The sequence below is a fragment of the Ruditapes philippinarum genome, unplaced genomic scaffold (assembly GCF_026571515.1).
Source record: "Ruditapes philippinarum isolate M1 unplaced genomic scaffold, ASM2657151v2 ctg144_1_1_1_1, whole genome shotgun sequence".
In the NCBI taxonomy this organism is placed as follows: Eukaryota; Metazoa; Mollusca; class Bivalvia; order Venerida; family Veneridae; genus Ruditapes; species Ruditapes philippinarum.
This window is the reverse complement of record NW_026862875.1, coordinates 103403-121119: the sequence shown is the minus strand read 5'-3', so window position 1 is coordinate 121119 and position 17717 is coordinate 103403. Positions and strand designations below refer to the sequence as shown.

General features: G+C 33.6%; 3 protein-coding genes across 5 annotated transcripts; all 3 read right to left on the bottom strand.

Annotated features, from left to right (window-relative positions):
• Positions 1 to 524: 524 nt before the first annotated feature.
• LOC132720467 (tubulin polymerization-promoting protein family member 3-like) lies at positions 525 to 6219 on the bottom strand. 2 transcript variants are annotated; one of them, XM_060704612.1, is made up of 4 exons: positions 5998 to 6219; positions 3832 to 4083; positions 2729 to 2909; positions 525 to 1489 (listed from the first exon to the last, which is right to left on the bottom strand). In XM_060704612.1, the coding sequence occupies exons 2-4, from the start codon at positions 4071 to 4073 to the stop codon at positions 1304 to 1306; spliced, it is 609 nt and encodes a 202-aa protein (XP_060560595.1). In that variant the 5' UTR covers positions 4074 to 4083; positions 5998 to 6219; the 3' UTR covers positions 525 to 1303. The 2 variants fall into 2 exon arrangements, with proteins under 2 accessions (XP_060560595.1, XP_060560596.1); XM_060704613.1 differs by lacking the exon at positions 5998 to 6219 and adding an exon at positions 5305 to 5456.
• Positions 6220 to 8098: 1879 nt separating this feature from the next.
• On the bottom strand, positions 8099 to 10946 carry LOC132720456 (uncharacterized). Its single transcript, XM_060704599.1, has 3 exons — positions 10082 to 10946; positions 9281 to 9455; positions 8099 to 8376 (listed from the first exon to the last, which is right to left on the bottom strand). The coding sequence occupies exons 1-3, from the start codon at positions 10291 to 10293 to the stop codon at positions 8209 to 8211; spliced, it is 555 nt and encodes a 184-aa protein (XP_060560582.1). The 5' UTR covers positions 10294 to 10946; the 3' UTR covers positions 8099 to 8208.
• Positions 10947 to 13434: 2488 nt separating this feature from the next.
• Positions 13435 to 16857, bottom strand: LOC132720464 (tubulin polymerization-promoting protein family member 3-like). Of its 2 annotated transcripts, none has more exons than XM_060704608.1 (4): positions 16522 to 16655; positions 15137 to 15391; positions 14252 to 14426; positions 13435 to 13955 (listed from the first exon to the last, which is right to left on the bottom strand). In XM_060704608.1, exons 2-4 carry the CDS (start codon positions 15373 to 15375, stop codon positions 13773 to 13775), a joined length of 597 nt encoding a protein of 198 aa, XP_060560591.1. In that variant the 5' UTR covers positions 15376 to 15391; positions 16522 to 16655; the 3' UTR covers positions 13435 to 13772. The 2 variants fall into 2 exon arrangements, with proteins under 2 accessions (XP_060560591.1, XP_060560590.1); XM_060704607.1 differs by lacking the exon at positions 16522 to 16655 and adding an exon at positions 16708 to 16857 and having other exon boundaries at positions 13441 to 13955.
• Positions 16858 to 17717: the final 860 nt, after the last annotated feature.

Genomic DNA, 17717 nt, shown 5'->3' with positions numbered 1-17717 from the left:
TCCCTGGAATTATATATTCTGTATGATGCTAAAACAATAGATTTAAATTTCTTTGAATGAAATTATATAAGTTTGAGAACCAATCTTTGTATTTAGTTATGGATCAAGCTCGTTTTAATACACATGCATACTTTGAACATATGTGTTTGAACTACAGTGCACATGCTGTCTTTGACATCTGAGACGCGCCATGACAAAACCAACATAGTGCGTTTGCGACCAGCATGGATCCAGACCAGCCTGTGCATCCGCGAAGTCTGATCAGGACCCATGCTGTTCGCTTACAAACCCTATTACAAGTAGAGAAACTGATAGCGAACAGCATGAATCCTGATCAGACTGCGCGGATGCGCAGGCTGGTCTGGATCCATGCTGGTCGCAAACCCATTATGTTGGTTTTGTCGTGACACGGCTCAAATTTATTATTCTTTAATTATATCGTTTTGTGCGTTCTTTAGAGATTCCATTTCTTACGTTAAATTATGACGTCATCGTATACATCGCATTAAAAACAACCCATACAGTGAACAAATGATGTTTTTATTGAAATTCAGTCAAATGTTGTATAATATAAATAATAATCATGTAAATAATTCTTTAGCTTTTAGTTCTTAACTTCCAAATTTTTTTTTATCAAAGTAAGTATCAAAAGGTTTTCGAGATATACTATCATTTTTAAGATTATGGACAACATTTTTATTATATTTTCTTAACACATTGTTAAATTTTATTTACGCATATGCAAACAGTTATTATTTACTTCCTAAATGTACATCACCATTTTATTCGAATATAAACGTGTAAGTTGTGCATTTTTTGTATTAATTACATCAAAATAGTCTCTAAACAGTATATATAAGGTCTGTACGAAATAGAATAAAAAAATCACGAAACAAAAATGTTAATGATTTTCCGGTAGCATGCGTCATTACAATAGTGACGTCAATGAATACGCTATTCAACACATCACATTGGATGAAATGCAGTCGCAACTGATATTGCAGAGAAATCCAAATAACCACAAAAAAACATTTTAAAAAAGCAACAACAAAAAATACAAGCATTACCAATAAGTGTAAATGTACCTCAATATATGAATCATATCTGTCAAACACATTTCAAAACTGAACTCTTTGTACTTATTTATTAAGTGCACAATTTGAAGTAACTTCAAGAGTACAATAAATTAATTTTATATAAAGTCAAAACTACATTAATATACATTTTAACCAAACACATCCATATAATAGAATAAAATACAATGTATAACAGAAACCGTCAAGGGCTATGTTTTTGTTCAATTCTATTTCTTCTTTTTGTCGTAAGAATCTTTATTTTTGTACTGTCCCACATATCCGTCATTTGCATGGAGATTTTCACGTCCTTCTTTCCCCTTTCCTTTTCCAGTGTCGTCAAACCTTTCCTTGTGACTCCCAGTGTAATGTTTGGTATCTGTCAACCGGTCCACGCCACCGGTCTTTGACGCTTTCTGAAAAATATTCAATATATGAGCCGTGTCATGACAAAACCAACATAATGAGTTTGCGACCAGCATGGATCCAGACCAGCCTGCGCATCCGCGCAGTCACGCAGTCTGATCAGGATCCATGCTGTTCGCTTACCAACCCTATTACAAGAAGAGAAACTAATAGCGAACAGTATGGATCCTGATCAGACTGCGCGGTCTGGATCCATGCTGGTCGCAAACCCATTATGTTGGTTTTGTCGTGACGCGGCTCATTTGAAGAATAAAATTTTCATTCATTCCATATCTTTATGAACAGCTTACAAAAATTTTGATTGGCTATACATATTGACTTGTTCTATTAGTAGCGTATAATTAAATTTACAACTAAATTCATAATGGTAAAAAGTCGTCATCTTAAGAACGCAATTCATTCATAAAATATATAGAAAAACAGAATCCGTAAAGAAAGTCCAACACGGCAAAATTGACAATGTTGCAGGCTCGGTTTGATTGGGCCTGTCGGACGGTAATGGAAAGTGCAAGTTACCGTCCACGCCCGCTATCACCGGCTTAAGCAGTGTTCAACATTTAAACACGAAAATGGTGAAGTTTTGAATTTAGAACATCCGCAGATGTGTTCATACGGCGGTTATCATGGAACCTTCAATGTTACAAAGTAGTGCCATTCCATGAAAAGCGGCGTATGGTCCCAAAGTAAAAGAATGCGTGTGTCCTAAACGAGAAAACAATGGGCGGAACTAAATAAAATGGAATTTTGAAAGGGGATCTGAGCTTATGAAACCTGCATATCACAGATAAGACGTCAAAAGGCAGGCAACATATCATAAGGGTGTTTATACAGTATTCAAGTAGGGATACTTGAACCACCCAAGATGAAAAATGCCAAATTTAAGAAACTAAAATTACCACATAACATGTATACACAGCAACAATGTCGTGCCGGACATCTATGGTGCGTGAATGACGTCATTTAAACACGCGACTTGTCTTACATGGAGTTGTGAGGCAGGTTTTTCTAGCACTGGAGTAAACAGTAGATAACCCTAATTCATATGCAAGAAAGTCGTGTCTGATATGCAAGATGTAAGCCAACCACCAGACATAAGACAACCACCAGGTGCAGCATTGTATGCATCATTGAATTTAGTGGTGGTATCTATGAGAAGAACTATATTTTAATATTTCTTCGAACAAAACTGTTAAACCTTTAAATATTTTTATTTTTATAAAATACAGTACCGTTCCTGAATTGCCTGGTTTTGTTTCTCTAAAGAGTTTTTTGATTGTGTGCCTGCATTCTTGACACTCCTTGTCATTTTCTTTTAGAGTGCTTGACTTTGACTTGTGTTTTTCCTTAGCCATCTCATGTCCAAGTTTATAACAAAACTTTTTGACAGTTTCCTTGTTCAAAGGCATATCTCTGAAGTAAACCATATCAAATTATATTTAAGCCGCGTCACGACAAAACCAACATAGTGGGTTTGCGACACGACAAAACCAACATAGTGGATCCACCCAGCCTGCGCATCCGCGCAATCTGACCAGGATCCATGCTGTTCGCTATAAGTTTCTCTACTTGTTATAGAGTATGTAAGCGAACAGCATGGATCCTGATCAGACTGCGCGGATGCGCAAGCTGGTCTGGATCCATGCTGGTCGCAAACCCATTATGTTGGTTTTGTCATGGCGCGGCTCATATTTTTGATTTGTGAAACACAAAGTTATATCGACGAAATAATTGGTTACATTCGTTTGGTTTGAATTTCATGCCAGGTAAACATTATTTATTTAAAACACTTCCATCCTACTCTACAAAACTATATATATATTTCGCAAGTATCTGCGAATTGGTTCACATAACCCACATAAACAGCAATTGAGGACAAAGGCCATTTATCAAAGCATGACACCCTGATAATAATAATGATACATGAAAATTGAGGTATAACATGAAGATATACCATCGTTGAAAACAATTAACATATCTTAATTTTAAATGTAGCCTTCTAAACAATATATAGAAACACAAACACGAAACATCATTAAACAATAACAACTACTTAGTATTTCTGTAAGATTTGTCATAAACGCTGCAAGATATGTTTTTTATATTTATTTTTAAAAGATGTCAGAGAATTAGAAGAACGGATATTAGATGGTATTCTATTCCAAATCTTTGCAACTCTATCAATTATACTGACTTAACAATGCTTACACTAATGCGGGGTTTGGGGTCTGAAATGTCTTTCCACAAGCAATACCGTATAATTACTTAATTCTTAAATTTTACTTAATAAAGGTCCCTATATATGTAAGCTGCACCATTTATTAAAAACACTTACTTTTGACGTGTAGGTTTCACTGCGGGGAAAACGCTGGCGTCGGTCCTTTCACAAACCTTGTATTTCCCAAAATCACCATTGAGACATTCTTTCACCATTTTACCACACGCCTTTGTTGTCAACTTCGTCTTGTCTTTTTTAACAAGATCTGAAGCGGCATTGAATTCTCCGAACTTTTTTACTAATTCTTCATACTCTGCATCGGAATCAGGATCCCCTTGAGGTGCCGCCTTTTCTGCCATTTTGAATTATCTAAAATAAAAAAGATAGTTACAATGTAAATTTGCGGATTTTAACATATGTAAATCGGTCTGTTAACAAAATAAGGCTACGTGTGATATGTCAGCCTATTTTAAATTCTTTACCGATTTTCTACTGCGTATGTATTACTCGTGACTTACGAAATAAAAACATGTTACAGCGACGTCATTTTTATATTGACGTTGGATGGTGCTCCAGGTATGGGTTATATGCTTATTTGTTTTAACTGTGAAAATAAGTTTGTAACTATATCTTTCTGCAATTTACATATATAAAATGTAAAGAAATGCTGTTGAAGAATACTAATATGTGGTTTCTTTAAAGCTCCCGTGATTATTTAGAATTTGGTAAAACATTATACGAATTTTCTGGATGACATTCGTGCATTTGTACTTACGAAAATGCGACCATCTAAACTATATTATATATCTCATAAAGATTTGGAACCTTAACCTAAATTTGTAAAGTGGATTTGCCAAGCTTAATTAAGAAAATTCAGGATTCCATAAACTGAGCTACCAACAGCCCATATCATCATCGCCTGATAAATTGATATCAAAAGACAGTAGCATGTTATTGCCTATATGTACGTAACATCTTTGAAATTCAAGATATCAACTTTAAAGCATCTACACCATAAACCATAAACACCATAAGCACAATGTAACTAATTATTATTTCAAATTTCTGATAGCCCTTTCGTGAAAAAGAAAAAAATCTGAAAAAGAAATTTTTCATTTTCAAGGGAGATCAATAGAAAAAAATATATTGACTACTAATACTAGTTGCCTCCCTTTGCTAAAAAGTCTTATTTAATAAACCCCATTACATGTATCGATAGGCAGTTATGGAAATCAAATTTGTAGAAATTATCATATATTTTTTCCCCGAATTTATGCTTTTTGTAATAAAAGGTAAATGCGACAAAGCTGCGCAAGAAAAGGACTCGTAGAATTGTTAAATTCACACATAGTGTTCGAATATTTTTTTGTTTATTGATATATGTTTTGTACCATTTCTGAATTGAAACTGGGAGCAAAATCAAAAAAAAAAGACAGCAAAACAGTAACGTTCTTCTGTGATCATTGAAACATTACTTCAGAAATTAAATATTAATAGTTCTAATAATATGTAAGCACTTTACTACATTGGGCCAGGGTTGCATGTTCGGAGTTTAATAGAAAATGGATACAAAAAGAAAGAAAAACTTACACGTGTATAAGATATTCCAATATTGAAATTATATCCAACTTAATTATTCTATATTTGAAAGTCTCACAAGAACTGGGCACTTAATTCAAGTCCTTGCAAACGACACGGAAAACTGGATGATACTGGATTATGTTTATGACAATTATAGAGAAAATCGGGGACGTGTTATGTGCTTCAAAATATCGTTAGGATCATTATGTAAATATGTGATTGCGTGAACATAGCAATATTACATCGACAAATATAGATATCTGTTTAATTTTAAGATGTTTACAGTCTGTTGAAGCAAATAAACATATATTGAAATTAACATAATTATAAAAAATGAAGATATATAGATATAATGTCCGAATTTTTAATTTTTTTTTTTTAATTTTAAAAAGCATTTCCAAATATTTTTTATTAATCGTTTTGGATTGTTTTTGCCATCGAGAAATCATGCTAGATCTATGAGCGTGTGCATCTTTATTATTTATTTATTTATTCATTTATTCATTTTTTGCACAATGCGACCTAGAGTAAATTCAATACATTGAACATTTGAAAAAAATCAACATTTAATTATTATTTGTCTACTGTAATCCCGCGTTTATCTTTTATTTAATTTATTTTTTTATTATATTTTGTTAAAACTCATTTTTCTGCCTTACAATGATAACAAATCCGTTAAGTTTTGTATATACAAATAAATACCTTTTGCAAATTATATTTCCAATGCTAGCGCTTCAAGTCGGGGCGATCAACTAATAGCAAACTTTAAACTCGTAGCTTGTCCAGAGTCTAGGCCAAGCAATGAGTTGAAGGTATCCAATGTAAACAACACTGTTGTTAACAATATTGAACACGTGATCAGTCTCGACTGGATGCATTTCACTTGCTACTCATGTCACCAAAAAATATTATTGATGTCCCAATAGAACTACTTAATCTGACCTTGAAGCGATATAAACAAACTTGATATTGATAGTTAATGAACCCCACCAAAACGAGAGTATTTTGAATATTGCATTACGAAGGCAAGTTAAGGCTGGATTTATCCAGTTCTGCATGTTGTTATTGTTGTTTATAAGCCTCATAAATGGGGAAACATCTGCAAGAAAACGGCGCGATTGATTAAATCAACGCCGCAATCAGCTATTTTGAAGGGGAAAAATAAACTCACACACACACACACAAATACAACAACGCAGTTGTCATTTAACATTATTTCAAGGTGAAACATTTTCTTCTCTTTTTTAAATGGAAATCTATATGATAACAAAGTTTTTAAATTACACCAATGTAATTATATGATCCATACGTTTTTTATAAACTTGTTCTAGATAATGATTTCTTTAAATGCTTTTTTTTAATCTGTGCGTCCTTCTTTGTCTATGTAAAAATGCAAATTGCAATACTGTAGCAAACGTCATCTTATCCAATTATCTACCATGATCCATTGAAATTTAAACAAATGTTCCGTATGTATGCATTTCTATATATTGACTATTTTTATTGCAGTCGTGTCCTTGAAAACATCTTTGTTCATAAATAATAGTATCGATGGCCTTAACGTAAATTGTCTGCCTCTCGACAGCGGGATGGCATTGGCTTGATTCCGAATCGGGTAATGAAAAGAATCGTACCCGTAGCTTTTTTTGCATGAGAGGGGATAGTTACTGGACAGACCAGACTGGTGATGTATGTCATAGATTGACCACGTACGTACAGTACACGAACATACGCACGCAAACACTCACTCACTCATTCATAACAATCTATCGATCCAGGATCTGCCTCTCGACGGTGAGTCGGTTCGGGTTTGATCCCGAAACGGATACTGCGGAAGTGTTAAAAGATAGCGTACGCATGACGCTTAGCAGGAGGGAGGGTATATTTGTAGGAAAAGCCATACTAGTGACACAGCCCATAGCTTGGCCATCAACAGAAATTGAGTTCAATACTCACTAACGCACGCAAACACACACTCTCCTAATAATGTATGAAAAGAAGAAAACCTCTATAGTTAATAACAGATATATTCAAACGAGTTGTACAGATGGAAACTTTCCCAATAACATGAACAAAGAATTCAATCACTGGTGTTTTATTGAACATTATTTTTTATTGTTTATCGATCCAGGTTCTACTGATGTTAGAGACGGAGAAAGACATGTTTATCACCGTACTTTGCGTGTTTGATTGATCTTATATTTTCTATGTTAATACAACTGGATCTATAAAGAGAATAGAGAAATGTATGCAGTTAAAATGCCGAACGGATGAGTGGTGTTATTTTATGAATATTACCTGTTCAATTCAAATATTCAAAATAATGTGTTTAACATACAATATGTACCTATAAATTAAATACATCAATATCATGAGATAGCATGTGAACATGACAACAAAATCTCACATGCATGTTAGCGAAGTAATTTCATCATGTGATTGTATATATACATGTACTCCTGAATCGGCTTTTGTTATTTGAACTAAAGAACATTCTGTTGACGTGACTTAAACATTTTAAATGAATGCTTAGTTTTAATACTATAACACAAAAGATACATAAAATAGAAAAATAAGAATCCCCCCTAAATAAAGTCCAAAACGGCAAAATTGAAAAATGTTGCAGACTCGGTTTGATTGCGCCTGTTCATGGACGGTACTGTAAAGTGCAAACTACGTCCACGCACCCCTAGCACCGGCTTGAGCAGAATTCAACAATAAAAACAAAACACAAATTCGATGGAATGTGTTATAACAATACATGTACTGCAACACCAAAACACAGACGACAAAGACAAACATGCACAGAATTATTCGGCTTTATTACAAGACCAGCCGTTCAATGTTTTCAAACTACGCTTCCGAGGTAACACACTTTATTCAAACAATACTGCAGTCATTCCAAATGTTTTTCTAGCTCAAGTTACCATAGTCTCTTTTTGCAATAACAATTGGTTTCCTTTTTCTGATATCAAAAATCTGTTTGATGCCCTTGGGGAATTCTGGTTTAACAAATTGGAAATTCTTATTGTATGCAGTACGTGTCGGCTCATCAATATCTTTAGCGTCCACATATTCTACCTGAAACATAAAAATGACATTGTCTCACTCAGTTCAACATCCGTCGATACTTCATTAAATAATTTAACATGTTCGGTGATTACTAATTAAAGTACTACTCTGGGACACTGTTTCATCATCCGTATGTTTATGATTGACGAACTTTAAAGCATATTATGATGAGATATTTATATTCAAAAGCTCAAGCTTAATCAGTTACCTATATCAGATTGTGGTAACTGCTATATTATTCATTAGATTGACGTCATGAACATGAATAAACACACTAACATACTTTAAAATATTCAAAGTCACCAAATAATTTCCGCTGTTTAAACTGCAGTTCAGTGATCAGGTGCCCATGGGATTTAAACACGCGAGTATTTACAGGAAAATATATTGCAGCTCAGTAGTCCAAAAGATGAATCAAGCAAAGCATGTTTTAAAAACGCTTGATTCTTTTCATAAATGATTGAAATAGTGGGCAATGTCTACAAATACTAACTTAAATGTTTCTAAATGTTTAAATTTCATATACATGTTAATCAAAGGAACAAATTGTATGCTAAGAATACAACGGAACCCGGTCAAATGAATTCTTTCGAATGAAACTGTACCATTCCCATTTTCACGTAAATAATCATGAAATAGAACGAAAACTTGTATATGATGAATGCTAAAGTACTGATATTAAAAAAAACGTGTGCAATTTATTCATTTACAAAATATCATTACTAGTGAAAACTTGCTACGTCTGACCAAATTACATGAACTATAGTTTAGACATTTCTTCTTATTTCATAAAAATCGAACGCAACTCACTATAACGCAAACGTCCTCTGCGCATTTCACTTCTGATATAATTAAAATTTAATCACTTCAAAATAAAGTCCTTAACCACCAAAATCATCAAAAATATTCTTACTTTTCCTGTGACATACACTTTTGTCTCTCTTACAATCTTCTCTAGAAAGTCTTTGGTCATGGTTACTCTAGGATCATTGCGCATAATCTTCGGGTCTTCTCTTTTACGTTTAGTTATTTCATGCGCCATCTCTGTAAGGTACGCTTCTACATGTGCTCCATCTACCACTATAATTCTTAAAAATGAAAAGCCACACAAACGGCAGTTGTAAAGTCTCCACATCGGTATGCCATTCTTCTAAATATTTGAACTATTTTGTAAATGTGTGTCTGATATCGCATTTATTAACTTAAATCATTGTACTTAATCTTTTATTTATATTGCTTTGAGCCTCATGATAAAAATGTTTCATTTGGTGTTCATTTATTAGCTTTAAACATCTTGATATTGGAAATAAAACATGTTAAACTTATTGAATATATTTCCATTACCTTGTACGTGTATTTCAAGACTTAATTGTATTGTGAAAAGTATTCATAAAACTTACTTTCCAATTGCAAGTGTAGAATCATGTAAATTGTTATGACTTAAATGGAGAAATTAATGTCTAATACAAAGGAAAACATACGGCCTTTGTGGTCAATTCCTACGAACAAATCGGTGTTAGGTAGCCACTGAGACCGATATTATTTCTTAAACAATTTTACTTGGACACGTAGGACTTTCTGGTAAACTATAAGTCAAATCAATATAAGTCAAGCTCTATTATCATGAACCCTAATGCTTACTGGATAGTATGATATTTTTGTTACGTTGATCAAAACATTTACAAATTGCAGACACAGATACATTAATACTTACCCTGTTTTCGGGTTCAACAGTTTTTTGAATACTGCTTCTTCACATGCTTGGAGGTCTAGTCCATCGAACTCGGTTATTTTCTCCCAGAAGAATTTTCGAATGTTTCTACTGCACTTCTTATTCATCAGAGTCTCATCATCACTCCCAGACAGCTTGCAGGCTTTAGCAAACTGTTTAACAAGTTTCTCATCCGCTCCTGGGCCATACGCCATCTTCCTTTTAAATATTAAAGGTCAACTGACTACGGTGTAATGGCGTGGAGCTGTTTTTTGACAACCGCTTGTGTTGAAATGCATATATAATAACAAATTTCAGATTGGTCCAAGTAAATTCTCATGTATTCCTTAAAAGATCTATGTCTCATCAAAGGTCACGTATACATATACATACGCAAATAACACGAACACATAAAAGTAAGATTAAATAAAACAATATCAATGCCAGCTCATTTTATATCATATAACAATCCTAATTTTTTTACTTATTTGTCCGTATTTTCTGTTTAAAAATGATGAGAAAAAACTTCATTCTGAATCAGTAAAACAGAAGATTTAAAAAGCCATTAATGTATATATCTTATTTCACTGATTAAGTCATATTTGATCCATTGTTTAGAGAAAGGAAAGGGACTACTTGTATTGTTCTATTACAATGTAATCGGTTATCCGTACAGCCTTTTAAAGTATGCTATAAGTTTTTTTTCTGGTTGAATAAACGTATATATAGAAGTATTGCAGGTGTTTTGTGACAGACTTAAACGCAAGCGCTTTCTTGACTTTATCCAAAGTAATTAAAATGTAGCTGATGTATCTTTGATTATGATACATGTCGATGACATCTGATATTGATATATTTAGTTATTCGCTAATTATTCGATGCAAAAAGAGCATCGCGTAAACACCTTCATATATCGGGCGCCAAACAGTTTCAGTGATGATAAAGTTGAAGAGACTTTTTTCTGGGTCTTAGTCTTAATCTGCTGACCAGCAATGTCAGTAGTTACACCACTTGTCATTCCTTTAATACATTGACTGGTCTACATACACTTAACAAATCTTATACGTGTGCATGTATAAATGGCGTAATATGTGTGCCAATTTTGGTAAGATCCTTCTGAAATTTTCAAAAAATACAGTTGAGAGACATGATATAACATTCCAATTATTAAATTTCATAAGAAACACAAATGTGATGGACATGCCGAATAAAAGTGATATTGCGTTATAAGCAAATGTCACAAAATAAATGTATCATTGAAAATTATTCTAATATTATATGCCTCTCCTGACTGTTGATTACAACTTGGCAGCGTTGTCGTATGGATGTGAACCAATATTTTTCATAATATTGGAGTTTATTTATTCCCCTTTGAACAATTGTCGTATATTTGTAGGCGATAGTTTGTGGCACTGCACCAACACTTCTTATGAGGGTGTTCATTTCACCCCGTATTGCTTCTATTATATTTAAGTACAGCTAGAAATTTTGGTGATATTCCATTAGGTTGATGTTGTTTATAAATGTTCAGAAAGATTGTTGGCGCTTTGGACGTGAGTATCTGTTATATCACATTCTGTAGAAACTGCAATCATATGTTGTCCTTTAGATAACACCTTAGTATGAGGTTCATCATATTGGTGGTGATTGACACAGTGATAACCACCGTTAATGAACATATTGTTAGTGACAGCTGTCTTTACTGAACCTGAACTTCCCTGTCGAGTGCAAATTTCAGACAATCGCTCGGTAACGAACTAAGATTTCTTAAAACTAAAATCTACCACAAAATCATATTTACAACGATAAATCAAACTGCAGTGTTGCTTTTAAAGTCAAAAGAAAATTAGCAGACGTTTCTTTTGCAACTTTGGCATGGTTAGTCCTAAGTACACAATACATCGATCCAATAAAAAACCTATCCCGTGCTGGCACGGAATTTTCGCTTTATATGGCAATACATAACATATAGCATGATATGCACGTGCAGTCCGAGGCGAAGGTACATGTCACAGGAAATGTGTATAGACATAATCCTTATACCCACTACATAGGGAAAAATACATTTGATTTCACAGCGCTTGTCACTATACATGCCTAGACTGAATCAAAATCAGCGAACTCAAGCATAAACAATGCTTGCTTGTGGCGACAACGTCAGTAGAGTGTTCGGTTGTCACAGAAACACAATATTTCGGCTGTGCAGCGTTTCCAGCAAACAGGTGTGGTAGCAGATCGCCGTAGACCCAGTAGACCGAGGGTTACCAACCCTCGAACGGACAGGTTCATTACGTTGACCTTCTAGTCGTTTTCAAACGGCGACACGTTCTGCAAGGCAGTACGGTATCAGGCAAGCCCGGCAACCCATTCGACCAAGGAGGACCTATGTGGGACAAGTGCTTACAGCTGCCAGTTTGTAGTGGGCACAACGGCATTTCCGTTGGGGCGACAGCAGTGGGCTCGGGTTCTATTCTCGAGTGATTCTAGGTTTAACCATAGTCATCATGACGGTCTTATTCGAGTTTTTAGAAGAAGAGGGGAACATTTTGCTGATTATTGTCTCATTGAAGGGGACCGATTTGGAGGTGAGAGTGTTATGGTATGGGGTGGCATTATGGGCAAAAGGAAAACAAATCTCATTGTTGTGCAAGGTAATCTCAATGCTCAATGTTACATTAACCAGATTCTGCAGCCTGAAACTGTTCCTATCCTGCAAAGGCATGGGCCTGCAATATTGATGCATGACAATGCAATGCCTCATGTTGCAAGGATATGTCGACAGTTTCTAAACAGAAATAACGTTAAAGAGCTACCTTGGCCTGCTGTGTCACCGGATATGAATCCGATTGAGCACATCTGGGGTTATCTTGGTAGAAAGGTTCGAGCTAGAGGGAATGTACACAATCTTATGGATCTGGAAAACGCCTTAATTCAAGAATGGAATAACATCCCCAACGTCGTTATTAGACGTTACGTAAGGTCAATGCGAGGTCACCTTGCTGCTTGCATCAATAGTCGAGGTAGCCACACTCGATACTGACTACAGTTAACATCGAATGTCCAATTTCAGCAGAATGAAATGATGAATTGTGGAAATTGCTAATTTCAGAGTAGTCTTGCAACTTTCATTTTTGGACAGCGTCCATTCTCGAGACAGAATCGTATCCTGTATGACACCGGAATTTAAAGTTTAAAGTCACAATTATAATGTACATGTTCTGATCTTGATTTTAATACCAAATACGTGGACATTAGGCATAAAGGGCAATGGAAAATCGCTGAAAACAAAGTGCACACTTTTTTTACCTAGTATATATTTCAAGTAATCGCAGCTAAAGGATAAAAAGAAGAATTTCAATCATATATATTCCAATTAAAAAAAATTTAAATGTATTCCAATCAGATAAATAATATACATATATTTTATTTTATTATTTTTATACATATATTTTAATTTAATAATTTATTTCAAGTTAAGGATATAAGTGTATTCAAATCAAATACAAGTTTAAATGTATTTCAAATAAACAAAACAAAATGTGTTCAAAATCAAATATAGTCCATATCCCAATTCAACGAAATGTCAAGCGACACAACAAGAACAGTTCACGTTTCTATGCCTATCTACTTTCTTCTTCATTAGAATAACAAGTTCAGCGCGGCTCAAATCACCAAAATATTATGTTTTTGTTAATTAATGGCTGGAATCATATGTTCCTTGACCCTTATAACCACACACATAACCGGAGTCTTCTGGTACGTAATCATGTGCCTCTTTTCCCTTTCCTTTTCCATCCTTGTCAAAGCGTGCTTTGCTTGTCCCCGTGAATTTAGATGCATCTGTTAGACCCTTTACATTCCCTGTTGCTGATTCTTTCTATAAAAAAGAAACAACCATGCTGTCATGTTGGAAAACTAAGCTTACTTTTGAAATGTACTTTTCAAAAACATTTTGAGTACGTTTTAAGCAATCACAAAATATTTTTAGTTTTAGGTCGGCATCTTGAACGAAGCAAAATAGTCTTTTTGAATATTGGTTAAAACAATAAACTGTATTCGTTGGCTTTCAACTTGTTAAAATTCAGCTGAATTTTAGAATAAAAAGATGCCTTGTATATAATATTCAAACGTATTCAAAAAGTAGATTTGACTTCAAATATACAAGATACTCACAATCTCATGTACATGAGGTTTTTCTTTGGTGATGCAGTTACAAATTGTTTTCTTTATTGCAAGTACTTCGGGGTCTTTGTCATCGATTTTGTTATTTGATGTTTTGCGTTTAGCAATCTCATGGGCGAACTTATTTATAAATTTATCTACGTTATCTTTGTTGACCACCATGTGACTGAAATTATTAGAGTGAGAAGGGGTTGTTTTAGTCAAACAACGTTGTTTTCTGTGAGGGAATTGCTTTATAAAATAATTATAGAAAAGAGAAACCCTTTTGTTTAAACAAAATCGTCTTAAATGAATAAGAAAGTAATAGTTGGAAAAAAATATTACAATGAACATGTCCAGCAAAATATTAACTATTGCAGATAAAATGAAAAGAGTCTTTTAAAATAACGCCTTTGTAATTATAACTGTGTTCCCTCATGATATTGTTTCTGGACCAAAAGTATTTTATGTGTTGTTGTGTGTCTAGAACATGAAGATTGGAAAATTAAAAGATAAACGTTTCAAAGACACATTTGCTTTAAATGCTGAAAATAAAGGGATAACAGTAAGGCTATTACATAGAAACATCCCTTTTCCTAAATCAACAGATCAGTTAAAATAATGTCTAAACAATTATAAGACAGAACGAACGTTGCAGATCATATATTCAAAAGACATAACACAAGAGGATCTTGAAAAAATGGTGGATATCAAAATGATGTAGTAGTGAAATGAAAGGCTAAAAGGTTATCAAGCGCCGTAATAAAAAGGAATGTGTGCACCCTGTGTTTCGCTAAACATTTTTCAATTTAGTAGTGTTGCCCTGTATGCTAGTATCAACAACAAAGCCGTTAAAGCCTTTATGTATTGTTTCGCAAACCTTACTTAGCTACTTACGGTTTCCCATGCTCTTTACAATAGGGGAACACGCTGGCATCACATATGGCTTTTGCGTCATATTTTTTAAGATCTGAAAGACAATCATCAACCAACTTGCCACTTGCCTTTGTTGTCATAATTTTCGGATCTTTTGAGCCAGCTAGTGTGCAGAACTCCTCGAAATGATGTATGAGTTCATCTGTGACTTTGCAGTCATCATGATCGTGACCATGCTGTTTACCCTTTGAGGCAGACATGTTAGGCAAATTATTTCTGAAATAAAATATATCATTCTTTCTGTATAGTGTTCTTCGCGTTTTTTTTTCTTTCCCGTTGTCCCGCTTGTTATGATGTATTGCCATTGAAAATTTCAAGTGATATATTTAACCTCATTCTCTATGGATCACAGTTGGTAAAAACCTATAAATGTGTGGAACCTTTTTTCATTAAATGATGTTCAAGCAGTAATATGTAAAGATTTTTAAACATCGAAAAGAAAATAGGGAGTATTGGTCGAACTTTAGCTATTAACGGACATTGAACGTGTACTTTTCAAAGATGTGTCTGCATTTTTAACTATGAACCATACGTAGTGATAAATGTTAGTAAAAGCCGATACATTGCAGTTTTCTACAGTAATGCTTATGGTCGTTGATATTTAATGTTTTATATAACTTCAATTCCAAACTTCTATAAGGCTGATAAAAAAAAATCTGGAAACCTGTCTCACGCCTTAAACGGTATTGAATGTGCTTGAAGCAATGATATCGAAGGATCAGAAAAACTATGACACTGAAGTTTGGACCAATTTTTTACAGCTGCCACACGACACTGAAAACCTACTGATAAACCTATTTGCTTTACATCGACAATTTTAGATTTCGTTTAATTTGATGAGTTTATTAGATTATTTTATGTTAAAGTAATTTAAACGAAGAAATTTATCTTTGTATATAGATATAAATAATTTGTCAGATGTTATCATAGATTTTATGCTAGTAAAATGACTGAATATGAAATAAATTATGAGAACAACGATAAACAAGGAATGGTCGGCATACAGTGAACACAGCCCCCACCCCCTCCAACGAATCCCAGTACACAAAACAACCCACACGGAACCAAGGCAGGAACCGAGAATACGCAGGAGAGGGCACAGATCAAATTTTGTACCGGGATACTTGAAAAGTTGCAAATATAGGAGCAAAATATTGTCTCACTTTTATCCTCCCTGTAATACATGTTGTACATCTTCATGAAATCAAATGAATGTAGATGTATAAAATATATAACACCTTTAAATACTTGTTAACATTATTCAATTTATATGTAGATCCTTTAACAATACATTTTTCAAAACTCCAAACTATAATGCACTGAACTTTTCATTTTTTCACACCTACCATTACTGCTAACAATATATGTACGAAATATATGATTTGCTTATCACCAGTTTATATTTTCAAGTTATAAGTTTTTTACGTTAAAATTTTATTTTATTTTAATATTAGGCTATTTTTCTCTCCATATATTCACATAATACACATGTATATAGTTTAAATATAAACCATTATCCGTTTAATACATACATTTTCAAATTTGAATTCCGTCTATTGACATTGCACAATTAAATTTACAAGTATACAAGTGTGCGTTTGAAACGCATTTTTAAACACATGTAGAGGTTTTATGTTACATTATATATTCAGTTCTAATGAACAATTATATAGATAAACTAAATAACATGTTGAAATACGACACCCTATACGGCAAATCTTTCAATAAATAAATCGATCGATGTTTTATGGCAAACAACCAGTAGAGAAAAAAACAATGTAGTGTACTTTTATTCATTATTGCAAATTTGTTTATGTCCGATTACATTCCTTAAATATATATTTATCTGAGTTCTCTCTATGAACTGACTTGTATCTTTTGACATGACTGTGTCTTCCTTGGGACTCGAACGCAATGGGTTGGCATGCAGGCATTTAACCCCTGTGTCATAACATCGCTCCCCCTTTTACTTAGTACTCATGCACCATATTTTTAAAATACATTTGCATCATATATTATATAATAATATACATACCTATTATACATAATGTACATTTTAATTATCTGTCACTTTTCTAAAGATTAATGAATTATAAATTAAAATCGGACAATATTACCGGTCCTACCCAAGCCGTTTTTAAAATGTGTTACATACCCGTATAATGAGTACATTACCATCTGTGACCATGCAGTTTAATACTTATTTGTCCATGTGATTAAACTAATTTTTTACAAAGTATTTACAGCACAAAAAAAGACGGAATAAACAAAATTTTGCAAAACAAAAGAAGCCAACGTCAATTTTAAAAGTAGTCATAAAAGCCTCGAGATTATCTGAATTCTTACTTATTCTATAAAAAAAAGTTGGACAGAAAAACAATAAAACAATTTAATTTCGTGCCAAATAAATCATATGACTTTAACTTTAAAAATTCATGTAAACATTTTTAAAAATTATGTCATAACAAGTTTAAAACGAATTTTACGTCAAATTCTTGACTGTCTTGTGCCGTTTAGTGCGAGTAAAACTACAGCAATTGTA

Excerpts from the sequence above, each read along its gene's own strand:
- LOC132720467 (XM_060704612.1), bottom strand. The coding sequence starts at position 4,073 with ATGGCAGAAAAGGCGGCACCTCAAGGGGATCCTGATTCCGATGCAGAG. Across the intron at positions 2,910-3,831 it reads GTGAAACCTACACGTCAAAA|AGATATGCCTTTGAACAAGG; the intron begins GTAAGTGTTTTT and ends GGTTTACTTCAG. Across the intron at positions 1,490-2,728 it reads AACCAGGCAATTCAGGAACG|AAAGCGTCAAAGACCGGTGG; the intron begins GTACTGTATTTT and ends AATATTTTTCAG.
- LOC132720456 (XM_060704599.1), bottom strand. The coding sequence starts at position 10,293 with ATGGCGTATGGCCCAGGAGCGGATGAGAAACTTGTTAAACAGTTTGCT. Across the intron at positions 9,456-10,081 it reads CTGTTGAACCCGAAAACAGG|AATTATAGTGGTAGATGGAG; the intron begins GTAAGTATTAAT and ends TTCATTTTTAAG. Across the intron at positions 8,377-9,280 it reads AAGTGTATGTCACAGGAAAA|GTAGAATATGTGGACGCTAA; the intron begins GTAAGAATATTT and ends TTTATGTTTCAG.
- LOC132720464 (XM_060704607.1), bottom strand. The coding sequence starts at position 15,375 with ATGTCTGCCTCAAAGGGTAAACAGCATGGTCACGATCATGATGACTGC. Across the intron at positions 14,427-15,136 it reads TGTAAAGAGCATGGGAAACC|TCACATGGTGGTCAACAAAG; the intron begins GTAAGTAGCTAA and ends TAATAATTTCAG. Across the intron at positions 13,956-14,251 it reads AACCTCATGTACATGAGATT|AAAGAATCAGCAACAGGGAA; the intron begins GTGAGTATCTTG and ends TCTTTTTTATAG.